The 18,805-nt window shown below is 38.2% G+C and overlaps 1 protein-coding gene across 1 annotated transcript; it reads left to right on the top strand.

Annotated features, from left to right (window-relative positions):
• The first annotated feature begins 1,216 nt into the window (after positions 1–1,216).
• LOC126291862 (40S ribosomal protein S12, mitochondrial) lies at positions 1,217–17,906 on the top strand. Its single transcript, XM_049985583.1, has 3 exons — positions 1,217–2,788; positions 3,999–4,199; positions 17,504–17,906. The coding sequence occupies exons 1-3, from the start codon at positions 2,728–2,730 to the stop codon at positions 17,656–17,658; spliced, it is 417 nt and encodes a 138-aa protein (XP_049841540.1). The 5' UTR covers positions 1,217–2,727; the 3' UTR covers positions 17,659–17,906.
• Positions 17,907–18,805: the final 899 nt, after the last annotated feature.

Below are 18,805 nucleotides of genomic sequence, written 5' to 3'. Positions count from 1 at the left end.
CACTAGACTGAGCAAACAGCTGTTTCGCGCCAGATTTGCGGCGATCTCCTGTCCACACGCTCCAACTTGTCTGCGCAGATGTGGTTTGAACCCACAGATTTGAGAGGTTTCGCTCAAACCTCCAACTTCCAGGTTTGCACACACCTCAGATTGGTGCAAATCTTCTGTCCACACGCAACGATCTGTCTGCGCAGATGTGATGTGCGCAGATAGATCGTTGCGTGTGGACGGCCCTTAAAAGTTGTTTGTTTGACAGACGGAGCGACACTAGCGCTCCAACGGGCGAGCAACGTGAACATCAGACGCGTCGTAAGCATAAAGGCCCGTCCACACGCAACGATCTGTCTGTGCACATGTTTGTAGAAGATCAAAAGTAAAGAATATAATGACCGAGACAAAAAGACAGCAGCATACAATGCTCTAATTGAAAAATTGCGGGCAAACAGAGAAACGGTAACAAAAAAATTATTTCTTTGCGAACTGTCGAAATTATTTGCGGATGGATGTTGAAACTTATAATTATCTCTTAAAGCTTGTAACCCCTCATATTGTGAAGAAATACTTGTATGAGAAGGTAATATTAAAATTCCTAGCAACAGGAAGGAGCTACAAGGATCTGGAATTTTCATCTGCAATATCGAAACAAGCATTGAGTGAAATAATACCCAACACATGTGAAGCTATTTACGCTTTCCTGAAGGGTGAGTTCATGAAGGCACATCAAGTAAATTAAGTCTGTCAGCGAACTGTTTACCGTAAAGAGTTATCCAAAGTTCAGAAATCTAGAAGATCTGGTGTAGGAGTAGATCTAGTATAACAGCCAACGTTATGGTATTTTGATCTGCTTGGCTTTCTTAGCGATCAAGAAACGCGAAGACCAAGCAGGAATACAACTGAAGATGAAATTGGAGTATCAATGTGCGAGGAAATGGAACACGAGGTTATGTAAAACAAAACAGGTTCGCCCTGTAACTCTCGTAGTAAATTTAGGTGAGAAAACTGCTTTCGCTTTAGCAGCCACCGTCTACATCATTTTGACTGCCTTCTCTGTTTCCTGCGGTTGGTCTGAATGTTTTTTGCAACATAAGTTGCGAACACAGACCACAACAGAACTTCCTCCATTTCTATATTTCAAAATAACTGCATTAAATTTTGACGTTTACGGGGAGCGTAGTCGCTTGCCATTGATATTTCGTTTCTACACCGACAGATGGCGGGCGAGTAGTAGATTCGGGTTTGTGTCGTGTGAACACACCACATTTGCAGCGATCTTTTGCATGTACAGAGTACAGACATCTGCGCCGATGTCTGCGCAGACAGATCGTTGCGTGTGGACCGGGCTTATTGTTTGTTTTGCATCCATTTCCTACGTAATTTACGAAATATTTGAGTTTTTTTGCCTACAAGGATTTGTGTAGTATCAGAAGGCACATATATTTCTAAAAATGATTCTAAAATAAGTATGGACAAAAACCATGAATCGAGTGGCTAACTACAACACATTCGTGAAGAAACATTCGTGATGTTGAATAGAATTCTAGCTTACCTTGTAGATATCAAAAGAATTTAAAAACACATATTCACACGTAAGAAGCACAGACATATGCCTCTACATGCAAAAGCTATCGGCAGCTCATTTATCGTTCGGTAGGCCTACTGTATTTGTCATTGTCGCCTGTTACCACAGGTACGACCTTTATCTTTTGGAACAAGCAACTGCCAAATAGTGGGTGAAATATTTGAATAATTTTCAAACAATCTGTCAGTGAACAAGGTGCTAACAAAATAATGTCATCCCACGAAAGAACCAAGGAAAATTAATTGACTAACAAGAGAAATGAATGAAATACATAGCAAACGTTGCACTTTTATAAGACACGAATAACTGCTCTTAATCTCACCACTTCATCGTCAGAGCAGGTCTGTGTTGACTATCCACAAGAATCTGGCACTGATACGTAGAGATCTGGACTGGCTCTTTCTGTCTCATAGGACAGCTTTAGATGGATTGTCGAATCATTGTAGCAGTTCCCTCTTCATTTTCAGTTGAGGTGGCTTATTTGGGATGTCAAACAGTGTGGGTACTGCATTCCACACAAGTTGTCTGCGTTCATGAACTGCGAGCAAAACCTTATATTATTAAACAGGTATACTGGGTATTTTTTCATTAGTTCTTCTCGTCTGCTATTAACTATCGCTTTTCTGCTCGTAAAACGAAACATTAATCATTAATGTACATGTAGTTTGCAAGTGAATCCTGACGATACAGTTTAGTAACATGACGGTATATTCCTCTCAGGATCCTTTGGAAACCTGAAAAAAAGACAGCTGTGGTGTCTTCTTCCAGTTGTTGTTGCAATTTATAGTACTACAAACTGTCTCGCTTGTTAAAACCATTGTAGAAATCAAAACAAACAACCACTATTCGCTTGCACATTCGCGCCGAACTCACATTTACTGGCCGCTTGGCGCGGTCGGCAACAAAATCGAGGCGAAATGTCGCGACTGTTATGTTACTGTGGTAGACAATTCAACATTGTAACACCAGATGACTCCCGAGTGCCACCAGATTTATCTGTAACCAGTGTCGATACTCTTTTGTTTGTGTTCATATTGTTATGTTTATGCCCAGGGATGTTGTAGCATAGGGTCGAGGAATATGGAAATGGTTTGATGTACTGAACGACGTAGACTTAAAGAATTTGCGTCCTCGGTGTCTTTTTCAGAATGAACTTCGTTGTTGGCGGTATCAACAGCTTGCGATCCGTCGCAGCACCACTGTTATCTGGTAAGTCCTTTACATTGTTCTCAATTTTGTTACAAAATTCGAGTTTTGTAACATTCTCGATCGGTAAAAGATTTCCATAGTATGAAATTTGGTTATTTAATTTGCATCACTTGTACAAGTATGTGTTTTAGTGCTAGTGTAACGGGAAACATCCATTAAATAACACTAAAATTGAGTACTGTGTGAATGAGGAGTATGAACGTAAACACTTTCTTTTCTACCAGGGTAACGCAAGTTATGTCGCGAACTGAGATAGTGTGTGGACATGTTGCCTGTCCCCGGAATCTTTGTTTTACTGACAGACTGCTTTGCAACACAGAGAACTATTTCGTGGTGAACCAGTGAGGCACTAGCAGGACATTTTGATAATCTAAGACCGTTTTTTGTCATGTAGAATTTAGTTGGGAGGTTGCCTAATGAAGGTGGTACCCCGACCAAATTATATAGAGCGGGCAGAGCATATGAAGCACGGTATTCTGAAAGTGCGGTGTGTTTTAGCTTGTATTGATAAATGCTGAAAGATATTGAAGTCATGTCCTAGACTTTATTGCACAAAGGCAGTTTGTCATAGGCGACTTGTTCTATACCCAGTGTACTAGCAAAATATGTGGCGCCTAATTGATAAAAAATGACCAGAAAATTATGATGATGATAACGTAACTAGCTAGAATAAACAGAAAAATCAACTAAGGGATTTAGTTTGCAGTATTTTTGTATTAACAGTTGTACAACAGACTTAATTCATTGCATGATTTGACCAGGTCTAGTTCTACATGTATAGTCCGCCAGCCACCTGAAAGTGAATGGTGCATGGTATTACCTCTATCTTTTTACCCTTTCCCTGTTGACACCTTCAGTTCCTCTCCTGTATTGGAGCAGGAACTGTGCTCATAAAACTACAAAACTTAGTTTCTTAATGCCTATACTACAATTATAAGAATCTGTTACATAAAAATTAGTGAAAGTGAGTGTTAAGAACTTAAAGGCAGTTTGTTTTAGTGGAGAACCGTGTTTCAATAGGAACAAATAGTACACAGTTTTACAGGTAAATGAGTACTGTTGTGATAGGAAGTGGGACACTCTTCTGAAGCTAGAAAAGTGTGTAATTTTTCAGGGATTTTTCTTTAGATTATCCTTTAGTTAATGAGTGATATAAATGTGATATATTTCTCCTGTATATTTTTATCATAACTGTTCCTGATATTCATAGGTGCAGTTCAAACCTGCTCAAGGTCGATGGCAAGTCTGCAGCAGATGCACAGGACAGGACCTCACTTTAAAACACGACCACCTCGGCAGCCATTGGACGGGAAACCATTTGCAAAGGGTGTTGTGTTGAAGACACTCATTAAGAAACCAAAGAAACCTAACTCAGCAAACAGAAAGTGTGTCCTTGTACGATTATCCACAGGTAAATGAATAAAGTGTCGTGTACACTGCTTCCCTCTTTCATTTAATTTAAAGTAGGCCTACATACTTTTTGCAACTTTCTTGCAGATGTTTGTCGCTCCATGATACGCATCAGTCTGAAAATTGGGCTGGTCTATTTTCTGGAAGCCTTTTTCACTTTTCCATAACGCCTGTTCTGTCCATCTATTTGAACGTAGTAACTATATGAGTCGTTTACAGCTTTTATTCCTCCCCCAACACACACTCTCTAATGCTATAAAGCTCCTTTCTTTTTTATTTTATTCATAACCTAATAATTAGTTTACATGGTGTACCTTTATAGTCTTAAGCATAATTTGTTGTTGTTGTTGTTGTTGTTGTTGTGGTCTTTAGTTCTGAGACTGGTTTGATGCAGTTCTCCATGCTACTCTATCCTGTGCAAGCTTCTTCATCTCCCAGTACCTACTGCAGCATGCATTCTTCTGAATCTGCTTAGTGTATTCATCTCTTAGTCTCTCTACGATTTTTACCCTCCACGCTGCCCTCCAATACTAAACTGATGATACCTCGATGTCTCAGAACATGTCCTACCAACCGATCCCTTCTTCTGGTCAAGTTGTGCCACAAGATCCTCTTCTCCCCAATTCTATTCAATACCTCCTAATTAGTTATGTGATCTACCCATCTAATCTTCAGCATACTTTTGTACCACCACATTTCTAAAGCTTCTATTCTCTTCTGGTCTAAACTATTTATCGTCCACGTTTCACTTCCATACATGGCTACACTCCATACAAATACTTTCAGAAATGACTTCCTGACACTTAAATCAATACTCGATGTTAACAAATTCCTCTTCTTCAGAAACGCTTTCCTTGCCATTGCCAGTCTACATTTAATATCCTCTATACTTCGACCATCATCAGTTATTTTGCTCCCCAAATGGCAAAACTCCTTTACTACTTTAAGTGTCTCATTTCCTAATCTAATTCCCTCAGCATTACCCGACTTAATTCGACTACATTCCATTATCCTCGTTTTGCTTTTGTTGGTGTTCATCTTATACCCTCCTTTCAAAACACTCTCCATTTTGTTCAACTGCTCTTCCAACTCCTTTGCTGTCTCTGACAGAATTACAATGTCATCAGCGAACCTCAAAGTTTTTATTTCTTCTCCATGAATTTTAATACCTACTCCGAACTACAGATTGAATAACATCGGGGATAGGCTACAACCCTGTCTCACCCCCTTCCCAACCACTGCTTCCCTTTCATGTCCCTCGACTCTTATAACTACCATCTGGTTTCTGTACAAATTGTAAATAGCCTTTCACTCCCTGTATTTTACCCCTGCCACCTTCAGAATTTGGAAGAGAGTATTCCAATCAACATTGTCAAAAGCTTTCTCTAAGTCTACGTAGGTTTGCCTTCCCTTAATCTTTCTTCTAAAATAACTCGTAGGGTCAGTATTGCCTCACATGTTCCAACATTTCTACAGAATCCAAACTGATCTTCCCCGAGGTCGGCTTCTACTAGTTTTTCCATTCGTCTATAAAGAATTTGCGTTAGTATTTTGCAGCTGTGGCTTATTACACTGATAGTTCGGTAATTTTCACATCTGTCAACACCTGCTTTCTTTGGGATTGGAATTATTATATTCTTCTTGAAGTCTGAGGGTATTTCGCCTGTTTCATACATCTTGCTCACCAGATAGTAGAGTTTTGTCAGGACTGGCTCTCCCAAGGCTGTCAGTAGTTCTAATGGAATGTTGTCTACTCCCGGGGCCTTATTTCGACTCGGGTCTTTCAGTGCTGTGTCAAACTCTTCACGCAGTATCATATCTCCCATTTCACCTTCATCTACATCCTCTTCCATTTCCATAATATTCTCCTCAAGTACATCACCCTTGTATAGACCCTGTATATACTCTTTCCATCTTTCTGCTTTCCCTTCTTTGCTTAGAACTGGGTTTCCATCAAAGCTCTTGATATTCATGCAAGTGGTTCTCCTGTCTCCAAAGGTCTCTTTAATTTTTCTGTAGGCAGCATCTATCTTATCCCTAGTGAGATAAGCCTCTACATCCTTACATTTGTCCTCTAGCCATCCCTGCTTAGCCATTTTGCACTGCCTGTCGATATTATTTTTGAGATGTTTGTATTCTTTTTTACAATGTTAATATATTTATTTTTTTCCCTATACGATTTTCTTAGCAGAACTCGTCTACTACTTTCCTCATCTCATTTCTGAATTAATTGTGTACCTTAATTTGATTACTGTAGCCGTGCTTGCTTTTTTTAATCATTCTCCAATCTCTTTGTAATGTATCCTCCCTGTTCAGCTTATCTTTCAAGATCTTAGCTGTCTCTCTGTAAAATTTACAATGCCATCGGTAGGCTTTAAATTATTTTTATTTCTTATCTTAACACTAGGAGTGCCATGTTTGTGATTTTTGATCCATGAGGGTGTGTTGAGGGACAACCTCCCTCCATAATGATCGCATGACCAAATGCTCCTGCGACTTTATTTATTTGTGGATCTGTGCAACTCACCAAAATTTCATCCTCCTAGTCCACCCAGGAGTATGAAAAATTTAGCTGTTATATGTGAAGTACCACATTTGTCATTTTTGAGCCATATGCAGTTTGATATCAGTAACACTGGTTTTCAGACTATAATTAGTTCCTGGCATGCTTTAATGTTACTCACGATGTGTTGAAGTATATTACAACAGTTTTGGATAAATTAAATGAAATTTGATTAATTAGGTGATGGGAGGGTGCTTTATATCAGGGAGGCTTTTGATTCCCTATGGACTTGTGACATGCAGTCATCTTAGGCTTGATTGTATGTTATAAGGAGACAAGGAAACTGATAAACTTTGCCTTACTAGAGAAATATGGAATCTGTTTACTGGTAACTGCATTGCCTGTTCCTAGCCAGGTGAGAACCTGACTGTTGATGAGGAGCTGTACCCTTGTAAGTGCACGTGCTCATTGATACAATACACCTGGGTAAACCTGTTAAGTTTGGGATAAAATACTGGCTTTTGTGTGATGCTGACTAGTGCTGCTCTCTGAACGGATTCATTGTGCTGTGGCAAACATGAAACTTGTTATCTGAGCAAGGGTCTTGGTCAGCATGTCGTTATGAAGTTGGCACATCCATTCCTCAACCGTGGTCATAACATCACGACTGACAACTTCTTCATATCTGTGAAACTGATGGATGACTTGAAACAAAAAGGAACAAGTTTAGTTGGCACTCTTCAGAGATCACTCAAAAAGGTTCGTCGTTTGGTGCAAAATGGAGATGATGCGTTCTACTCAACACACTTGTACAAGTCAGGTGACAGTCTTCGCTTGAATACCAAGGAGAAAAAGAAAAAAAGTCCTTGTCCTGAGTAAAATGTGTGCTGGATGTCAGATCAGTGAGCATATTGAGAAGAAACTTCAAGAATCTGTGAAGTTTTATAATGTAACTAAGGGTGGAATCAATATAGTTGACCAAATGACTAGAGTCTACAGTGTCTAAGCTGGCACCCACCTGTGGCCTGTGCATTTCTTTTAAGACATTGTTGACCTTGCCATGATCAATAATCACAAAATTTTTAAGTTACTTACCTCTAAGAAGATTTCATGGTGAAACTTTATCCTCATAGTAGTAGATGAGCTTGCTGGCCCAAACTGCGGAGAGGAGCAAAGCTCCCCTTGCAGACACTCTGTACTGGCACTGGCCAACATGGAAATAGAAAGCTCCGCCAAATTCGGGTTTTGTGCAAAGAACAAAAGGAGAATAACATTGCATGTTTCAAGTGCAACAAGTATGTTTGCAAAAGGGGATAACAGAAGTGTCCAATTCCCTTGACCTATGTAGGTCAACAGAAACAACCGATACCACACTATAAATCTGAAAAATTTCATGACCACCACACTTAATCCTGCCACAAAAAACACACTTAGAAAATCAAAATTGTACTCAAACACTTCCCTTGACCTGTGATCCTTACGACATCTCCACATATAGCCATCCATAGTCTGACACACCCGAACTTTAGTAAGCCTCATTTCTTCACGACACACTGAACACTTCACGACTTTAGCCAACAGGCCGAATAGCTGAAGAAATTTTATTGGAGACAACACACTGTCCCCCATCATCGCCGACAACTGAAAACTGTTGACCTTGTTAGTCATATCCATACCTTCCAAAGACATAAACAAAGCAATTTACGAAAATTCACACATAACGAACAGAAAAAAAACTACAATAATGTCGACATAACAAAATAAAAATCGTTAACTCACTGAAAAATATTCCGCTGAAAGCACAGTCACCACCGATACCACATACGTGGAATGCTACCAAGCAAATGAACCCCATATGCCACATAACACGCTACCCATAAACACACCACCAGAGAGAACCACCAACCGCAACAATACGCCACCTATAAACGCGCCACACACGCAAACTAAACCAAGAACATCAGCAAACACACCACCAGAGAGGACCACCGATCACATCAAAACGCCACTCTCACAAACTAAACTCTGCACCATTGTGACATCTGTAAAAATAAAAATACTATTAGTGCTCATATAACCAGTATGTTTTGACTCTGCTTCAGTCTGTCTAAAGTAAAAAAAAAAAAGTAGCATTGTTTTACTAAGTTGTTTAAATGATAGTTGATGAAAGGCTGAGGAATTTCTTCTGTAAATAAATAAATAAAAAACATTTATTCCTGAGGAGGCTGTGTTTTTGTCAAATTAATGTTCATTTTAGAGACAAATTACTCTTTGGCTACACTGTAGAGTAGTCCTGAACATATTGTTAACATGGTAACACCTAAACTCCAACCAGATACCAATAAAACAGTGATGTGTCAGAAGTGACCAGTATGGTACTTCGTGGGATATGGTGAACTCTGGTATTTCTAGTGTTAATAGGAATAAAATACAGGGAGTAAAGGGTTATCAACAACTAGTTCTGAAACTCGCCTGCAGCTGTAAGAGTCAGATAACATGCAAGGTAGACAGCAACTGGGAAGGCTGTGAAACGTGATTGTATCCTCCATGTTATTAAATATGTGCATTGATGAAGAGATAAGGAAAACTAAAAGAGTTTTGGGAAGTCAAAATTGAGGGGCATTCAGAATATTTGCTTTAGTGTTCAAATGTGAAGGAAGGGGTTGCTGTCAGTTTAACACAAGATTACAGTACTTTGCTTGTAGTGCTGTCATTGGCAAATGAGTTGCTATTTTTCAATGCCCTACTGATTTTTGTCATCTCTAATAGCTGAGTTGTCAAAACTGACGCCCACTGGTAGAATCTACAATGCTTTTACAGTAAATGTATTGATTATGGTTATGATGGTCTATTTTTATTTATTTACGTTTTTTCCCCTGAATTTTCTGCTACGGTTAGGAAGACCTCATTGAGTTCAATGGCCAGTAAGTTAAGTCTATCTGGCCTGTTCTACTATCATCACTGAATTGAATATATTTTGCATAGCTGAATGCATTCATTTCCAGTGTAAGAATGCTCCTGGTTCATCGAATTTATTTTTTGTAATTGATGTTTGTTTTTCTATGATACAGTGAATAATTGTGCACTGTTGCTTGTAGTGCACTTTCATTAGAGCTAGTGGCCTGGGTAAAAGGGTTACTTAAGCTTACTTAAGGCTTTCGTGCAGGAATGTTGTCTTTCATGCAGGAATGTTGTCAGCACTCACCTTGAAGCATGATGTGGAGTGTGTTACCTGCTGGTTCTATATGGCCAGTGAGAGAGAGCAGCCTAATATAAAGTGTTTTGAAGCAAGAGACAAAGAAATATTGGGTCATCACATGCAACCTCACGTAAGCATCCCTGCTTAACCATAATGGATTTTGTTGAAATTTTGCGTGAACATTTGGACGTGTCCCCCAATAAACATTGGTACAGTTTAATGTTTGTCAATACAGTACTGGCTGAGTCACTTGTTTGACTTCATGCCCGGCTTTATGCAGAGTGAGCATGAATTTCTGGTATCTTAGAACTGTCATATCTCTGGCAATATTTTGGTGAAAGAAATAAAATTCAGCCACAACTTTATGCATTCTATTAAGAATAATAACAACAATGAAAAGAATTTTACAACCATATTCAGCCAGAGAATTTTAGGCAAAGCCAAATAAAAAAAATCATTTATGTACCAGTTTCCAGTACTGAATGCCTCAAGTGCAAAATTGAAGATTTTGTGAAAAGATCAAAAATGCATTAATTTCGACCTGATTTTCCAAAAGACTGTGTTCTGTAAAACTCTTAAGAACTGAGCTCATTAGAAAGACCATGGCCTTTCACTGCGCAAAAAGCTGTATTTGATTATTCGACATTGGCTAACAATGCTAGATAATTTGAATCGAACTTGTGTGTGAAAATCATGACAGGAAAAAAATTAAACTGTGGACTGGTATGTCTTGTAGAGTAAACTTATGCTGAACATGAACCTTAATACACAGTAGCTCGGTCGCACAAGGATGTGGAACGCAATATTTCATCCACTTCCTATTTTACAATAAAAGTTGATTATTGTGAAAAGGTTAAAATGTCGTATATTCAACACTTCTTTTATGAACACCATTTCCTATTAAAGCATCAAAACCGGTCACATTCATACAATGTGTTTTAAGCCCCGTTGAACAGTGGGCTTAAATTCCATGTTGACATTGTCATTACCAGTTCCAGATCATGAATCGGCAACTCCATTGCCATAGGGATCATGCAGTACCAACCACGGATGGGTTTTCTTGATCCAGGTTCCCAAGCCTGTAATTGGATTTCTTAATTTAGGTTCCAAAGCATTGTGGTGGTACCTTTCTGCTTAAAAAGTATTTTGATAACTACCATATCTCCAATTCTCAATAGGTGGCAAGAAAAAGTAATAACAATTTTGATTTTAAATTTCTCAATATTGCAGATTACACTTATCAAAAGTTTTTACTCACTTTCTGGAAATTTTTAGTGTTGGCTAGCTGGTGATATTGAAGGAAAGAGACCATGGATATGAGGTGGTGGTGTAGTACCCCACAAGCATCTTGTCTTTGGGGACAATAAAATGAATGAGCTGGGCTGTGAGGGTACATATGTTTTATCAGTGAATCATTTTATATGTCAGTGATGTTGGTGATCCACCATTCATTATCATATGATGTGTGAGATAAAAGTAATGGTAATTTTTGTATTTCTTATTCATTAACATGAACTTATTCCCCTTTGAAGTAATCTCCCTCAGATGCAATACACTTATGCCAATACTTTTCCAATTTTGGAAGAAGTTCTGGAACTCACTTTCATTATGGTGTTCAGCTCTGTCAGTGATTCTGTTTTTGTCTCAACAGTGGTGGCAAAACATCCTTTCATGGTTCTCTTCAGCCTTGTGAATAGAAAGAAGTTGCAGGAGGCCATGTCTAGTGAAAATGGTGGCTGAGGCAAAATAATAGTTTTGTTTTCTGTCAGAACATCTCAAACAAGCATTGAGATGTGAGTGGGACCATTATGGTGATGCAGTTTCCACGGGTGGTTTTGCCACAATTGTGATCGTTTTCTTCGAATTTCTTCACTTCCAGTTGTATTCCTTCTTGACCATATGACCATTAAGGTTGGAACTCATTATGATCTATCCAACCATAATTGAAGAAAACAGTGAGGAGAACTTTCATGTGTGTTCAAATTTGTCTTGGTTCTTCCGGCAGTTTCTGTTAGGACGATTGAGCCTTGGTTTCAACATCTTACCCATATAACAATGTTTCGTCAACTGTTATAAACTTCTAAAGAAGTTTTAGATCGTTGTCAACTTCATTCAGCAGCTCGTGAGCAATGTCTATGTGACTTTGTTTTTGGTCGAAATTCAACTATTTGGAAAAATCTTTGCTGTTACCCATTTCATGCCCATCACTAACCTCTCTGATGGTGATTTTGCAGAACCATTTTCTTTGCTTCTTCCACACTGCCATCACTAATTGATGTGCTGGGGCATCAAGGGCGGTCATCTTTAATGACTTCTTGTGAGCCTCTTTATAATGTTTATACCACTTGTAAACTCCTGTCTTACTGCTAGTAGATATGCCAATAGCCACAGAGTCTATGTTATGAATGTGGTGCAGCACTCGTTTCCATTTTTCAAGCAAAATGTAATGCAGATTCTTAGTTCCATCTTTGTTGAAAGCAAAAATTTGCTGAGCACTCAAAAACGCACACAACCTTCTTGACTGTCACCAGTGAACTGAACATTCAAAACAGCTGAAATTGGAAATGTACATCAGGAAAATGTGTGTACCAACAAGCTAAAAAAACTGAAAATATGATGTATAAAGCCCACGAAATTAAAAAAAGCCTCATAACTATTCGATTACATGTTGTACATACAGGTGATGTAATGGCCAGGTAACAACTCTGTTAGTTTCAGACGTAGCGTGGCTACACTAGATATTTTGACAACAAAAATTGTCTCATTAGAAACTTCGCTGATATGAACCATCCTAAAAATCAAGTTTTACAAATTGATGATATCTCATACTGGCATCTGTGCTGCTTTCTTGCCATCTTATTTCTTGAGACTTTTTGCTTTCTTAGATTTCTTTTTTGGAACATACATGTATTTGATGCCATGTGTATTTTGGTTGCAAAAGTAGAGTAGATCTTTTAGCATCAATATTTGATTCGTTGATGGCGTTTGTAGGCTTGCTCCCATTCGATTTTTCCAGCTACTTTGCTTTGATTTTTGTTGCATTGTTAGCTCTTGTTGGAAATTAAACCCAATGTTCTAGGGGCCTTAAGCCTCATTGTTTTGAATAAGACAGGTTTTGAAGCATTAATAGGAAACATTGAGATATAATAATCCACAGTTTCATGCCACAATTCTTGCACCCAACTTTGATTAAAATTAGTTAGCATTGTTAGCTCATGTTGGGTAATTAGATACATTTTTTTCTGCAGTTGAAATTGTGGTCTTTCCAATAAGCCCAGTTTTTTTATAGAACACAGTGTCTTACAAAATTAGGTCTAAAGTACTGCATTTTTCACCTTTTTATGAAATCTTCAATTTTGCACTTAATTTATTCAGTACTGGAAAGTGGTACGTAAAAGAAACTTCATATTTTTTCTTTTCTTCTTCTTTTTTTTTCCCCTAAAATTCTCTAGCTGATTATGGCTTGTAAAAATATTTTAGTTATTATTCTTAATAGGTCACATAGTCATACCATATGACCAAATTTCATTTCTTTAAATAGGATATTGCTCAAAACATAACAGTCCACAGTTACCAGAAGTTCACACTCGCTCTGTGAAAAGTCGTGCATGGAGTCAGACAAGTGAGTAAATCTTGGCCAGTATTGCTTTGATCTACACTAAACTGCACCAGTATGCTCTGGGGATAGGTATAAATTTTTCATCAAAATCTGTAATGATCGAGCAGGAAAATTTTCCGAAAGTAGGCCATTTGACGTGGAATGACCCTATTGTCACATTCTAACATCACCTCAGAAATTATAAAACATTTGGAAGAAACAGTATGATATTCATGAGAATCAGTATTATAAATTTAATAGCTGCTTGTTTCACTCACCATAATTTAAGCTGTGCTACTAGGTCCTAACCTAACCACAACCTTGTAATTCATTACATGTTAGGAAAAGTCATATATTTTTGGCAACAGAAAAGAAGCAAATAGTTTGAATTTCAGTGTTGGAAATTCATTACCTCTTTTCTTACCTTTCATTAGTTATGTGAAAGTGTCATCCCATTGACTACATGAAATTGACATGTTGCCAACCTATTAGCAGTAGAGAAACACCACTGTGACTGGCTCTGGGAGTGATCTAAACTTTACCCAGTGCACAAGATGTTTTGATCCCAGATGTTAGCCACCTGTAGGTCTGCCTGATTTGTTGTACAGAAAAACTGGGTTCATAATGTTGCAAGAATATTTTTAGAAATTAATTAAATTTCTCTCTTTCTGTCTGCTCTTTAAAAGGTTCTCCCTATTTTTTGCCATGTACATTCTCTCTGAACAGAGTGACCCAATCAGATTTTGTAATTCTGTAAAACTGTACTTTTGAAAATCATATCAGGTGGAGAGTATTATTGCTGCCATTTGACAATCAATGGTTAGGTTTTTTCCCCTCCAGCAGCTTGCAGACAGTGTAGGATTCACCACTGTCTGCACATTAATTTATATAAAACACATTTTATTTGAGAAAGGTCGCATGCACCTTTTCTGAGAAAACATTCTGTGCTGCAGGTTTTAAAGTATCCTCTATAAAATGTTCCCACTGCTTTTGATGAAAGGTCTTGAGTAGGCTGCTGAAAAAACCTTGTAGGGCCCTTATAGCATTGCACAAGAGGTATTTGGCAGTGGACATCATATTTGTTGAGAGACAGCTGTTGGGGGGAAAACATTATGCTGGAATTAAAGTGTAGGAAAAGGGAGAGAAGGAAACGTAGTAGGTGAATATGGATTGGGGCTAAGAAATGAAAGAGGAAGCCGCCTGGTAGAATTTTGCACAGAGCACAACTTAATCATAGCTAACACTTGGTTTAAGAATCATGAAAGAAGGTTGTATACATGGAAGAACCCTGGAGATACTAAAAGGTATCAGATAGATTATATAATGGTAAGACAGAGATTTAGGAACCAAGTTTTAAATTGTAATACATTTACAGGGGCAGATGTGGACTCTGACCACAATCTATTGGTGATGACCTGTAGGTTAAAACTGAAGAAACTGCAAAAAGGTGGGAATTTAAGGAGATGGGACCTGGATAAACTGACTAAACCAGAGGTTGTACAGAGTTTCAGGGAGAGCATAAGGGAACAATTGACAGGAATGGGGGAAAGAAATACAGTAGAAGAAGAATGGGTAGCTTTGAGGGATGAAGTAGTGAAGGCAGCATAGGAACAAGTAGGTAAAAAGACGAGGGCTAGTAGAACTCCTTGGGTAACAGAAGAAATATTGAATTTAATTGATGAAAGGAGAAAATATAAAAATGCAGTAAATGAAGTAGGCAAAAGGAATACAAACGTCTCAAAAATGAGATCGACAGGAAATGCAAAATGGCTAAGCAGGGATGGCTAGAGGACAAATGTAAGGTTGTAGAGGCTTATCTCCCTAGGGGTAAATAAAGAGACCTTTGGAGAAAAGAGAACCACTTGTTTGAACATCAAGAGCTAAGATGGAAACCAAGTTCTAAGCAAAGAAGGGAAAGCAGAAAGGTGGAAGGAGTATATAGAGGGTCTATACAAGGGCGATGTACTTGGGAACAATATCATGGAAATGGAAGAATATGTAGATGAAGATGAAATTGAGATACGATACTGCGTGAAGAATTTGACAGAGCACTGAAAGACCTGAGTTGAAACAAGGCCCCAGGAGTAGGCAACATTCCCTTAGAACTACTGACGGCCTTGGGAGAGCCACTCCTGACAAAACTCTACCATCTGGTGAGCAAGATGTATGAAACAGGCGAAATACCCTCAGACTTCAAGAAGAATATAATAATTCCAATCCCAAAGAAAGCAGGTGTTGACAGATGTGAAAATTACCGAACCATCAGTTTAATAAGCAACAGCTGCAAAATACTAACACGTATTCTTTACAGACGAATGGAAAAACTAGTAGAAACTGACCTCGGGGAAGATCAGTTTGGATTCCGTAGAAATACTGGAACAAGTGAGGCAATACTGACCTTACGCCTTATCTTAGAAGAAAGATTAAGGAAAGGCAAACCTACGTTTCTAGCATTTGTAGACTTAGAGAAAGCTTTTGAAAATGTTGACTGGAATACTCTCTTTCAAATTCTAAAGGTGGCAGGGGTAAAATACAGGGAGCGAAACGCTGTTTACAGTTTGTACAGAAACCAGATGGCAGTTATGAGAGTCGAGTGGCATGAAAGGGAGGCAGTGGTTGGGAAGGGAGTGAGACAGGGTTGTAGCCTATCCCCGATGTTATTCAATCTGTATATTGAGCAAGGAGTAAAGGAAACAAAACAAAAATTCGGAGTAGGTATTAAAATCCATGGAGAAGAAATAAAAACTTTGAGGTTCGCCGATGACATTGTAATTGTGTCAGAGACAGCAAAGGACTTGGAAGAGCAGTTGAACGGAATGGAGAGTGTCTTGAAAGGAGGATATAAGATGAACATCAACAAAAGCAAAATGAGGATAATGGAATGTAGTCAAATTAAGTCGGGTGATGCTGAGGGAATTAGATTAGGAAATGACGCACTTAAAGTAGTAAAGGAGTTTTGCTATTTGGGGAGCTAAATAACTGATGATGGTTGAAGTAGAGAGGATATAAAATGTAGACTGGCAATGGCAAGGAAAACATTTCTGAAGAAGAGAAATTTGTTAACATCGAGTATTGATTTAAGTTCGAGGAAGTCATTTCTGAAAGTATTTGTATAGAGTGTAGCCATGTATGGAAGTGAAACATGGACGATAAATAGTTTGGACAAGAAGAGAATAGAAGCTTTCGAAATGTGGTGCTACAGAAGAACGCTGAAGATTAGATGGGTAGATCACATAACTAATGAGGAAGTATTGAATAGGATTGGGGAGAAGAGAAGTTTGTGGCACAACTTGACAAGAAGAAGGGATCGGTTGGTAGGACATGTTCTGAGGCATCAAGAAATCACCAATTTAGTATTGGAAGGCAGTGTGGAGGGAAATAATCTTAGAGGGAGACCAAGAAATGAATACACTAAGCAGATTCAGAAGGATGTAGGTTGCAGTAGGTACGGGGAGATGAAGAAGCTTGCACAAGATAGAGTAGCATGGAGAGCTGCATCAAACCAGTCTCAGGACTGAAGACCACAACAACAACAACAACAACAACAACAACAACATCATGCAGCACTAACATTTGTGCCCTGTTCGTTGACAGTAAACTGTTTTTGGCAGTATTCACTATTGGAGGTAGCCCAAAAAATTCCATTAGCAATTTTAACCTCAGTAATACTATCACATTTTCAGTAACTTGTATTTCCAGGGTTGAGTGTTACCATATGCCGACCCTAAACAATTTTTTTTTCTTTTTTAATTGTAATAGTTGTTGTTGACTTATATTAAACATGCTTTTTAAAGAGATTCTAATATGAAAGTATGGTATAGACCCTGAAAATCTCTTTCAGCATACTTTTAGGAAAATGAATGCACATTATTTTTGTACCATTTGGCAAAAGAGTCCATTTTAGTATTAAGGTGTATGCTTTGTAATTGTGATAGCAAAGTGTGAAACATCGATGCTTAGTGTTCATTTGCAGTTAAAATTTTGGTGGCTGCCTTTTGATTGCAGGGAAAGAGATGGTTGCATATGTGCCAGGAGAAGGACACAATCTGCAGGAGCACAATATAGTCCTCTGCAGAGTTGGCCGGCTCCAGGATGTTCCCGGAGTGAAGATCAAATGTGTCAGGGGCAAATACGACCTGTCACATGTACTGAAGAAATAATTTCTTACTTGATGCTTTTAGATTGTGTGTTGAAGTTGACTTGTATAATACTTACTGGGTACCATACATTGTGGAACGTGTTTTCTGGGAAATGTGTTTATAGACTGTAAATAGTCTGAGAGACAAACAATAACTTCAACTCAGGCACCGTTTCGAAACACATTTTACCTGCCAGCGGAGAACCTGTCTAATAAATTGAAGAGTATCAAGAACTAAATTGTAGACTTTTTTGAATAAACGACATCCTCAAAAACTTTGTCCATTCTCATTGTTAAGTTATGCATTTTCTTTTTGACCTGTTTGCCTCCTCCTCATTTATTTCTCCTTCTGTTTTCCTGCTCATTCTTCTTTAATGTTGAGTCACTTTGATGGAATGGAATGTCAAAAATTTCACAATGTATTTCAAATGTCATTCACATCAATCTCAAGGTATCTTGGGAAGAAAGTTTTTACTTTGAGGCTGAAGGGAGGGGGCAAGGGGAGTGGGGGTGTGATGTGATGTCTGCTAGCATTGAAGGTTAACTTACTCTTGCTACATTTACTCATAGTGAATTTCTTGGTTTTTTGTTTTCTTAGTCTTATCGTCATCATCATCATCATCAGTCTTTATTTTATTGTTTGCTTCGATTTAGTGAGACATCACACACATTTTATAATGACTCGTTTGAGTGGCCTTCCACGAAACTGGCCTGAAATCTGAAAAGGAAAGCACTAAATGATTTATATAACCCGTCCAAAGGTAAAGTCCACACCATGCATATATTGATAAAACCATTTTCATTAAATATCCTTTCTTTCAACAGGAAGAAGTCAGCTCTATATAAGAAGAAAATACAGTTTTTTTGAGGCTATTTGGTATGTGGAAAGAAAACAATGATACACAGTGGATAAGGCAGAAAGGTTTTATATATTCCTTCCAAATATTGTTTGATGTGTTTGTATGTTACGAATTTTCTTGTGACCATTGCTAGTTTCTTAATCTATATTTGTACTTTTTGTGTCACATATATTTCATAGCCTCATTTACACCATTCAGTGTTGTTTTGCTGACATTCCATGCATCACCATATCACAGTGATTCCATCTTGTGTTCCATTCTATTGATGTCCAGTGTGAATAAACATTTACTCTGCTCCTGCTTCCTTTG

Source organism: Schistocerca gregaria, chromosome 9 (assembly GCF_023897955.1).
Source record: "Schistocerca gregaria isolate iqSchGreg1 chromosome 9, iqSchGreg1.2, whole genome shotgun sequence".
NCBI lineage: Eukaryota > Metazoa > Arthropoda > Insecta > Orthoptera > Acrididae > Schistocerca > Schistocerca gregaria.
This window is presented reverse-complemented; position numbering and strand designations above follow the sequence as displayed.

Coding starts and splice junctions, on each gene's coding strand:
- LOC126291862 (XM_049985583.1), top strand. CDS start 2,728: ATGAACTTCGTTGTTGGCGGTATCAACAGCTTGCGATCCGTCGCAGCA. Junction 2,789..3,998: donor CGCAGCACCACTGTTATCTG/GTAAGTCCTTTA, acceptor TGATATTCATAG/GTGCAGTTCAAACCTGCTCA. Junction 4,200..17,503: donor CCTTGTACGATTATCCACAG/GTAAATGAATAA, acceptor TTTTGATTGCAG/GGAAAGAGATGGTTGCATAT.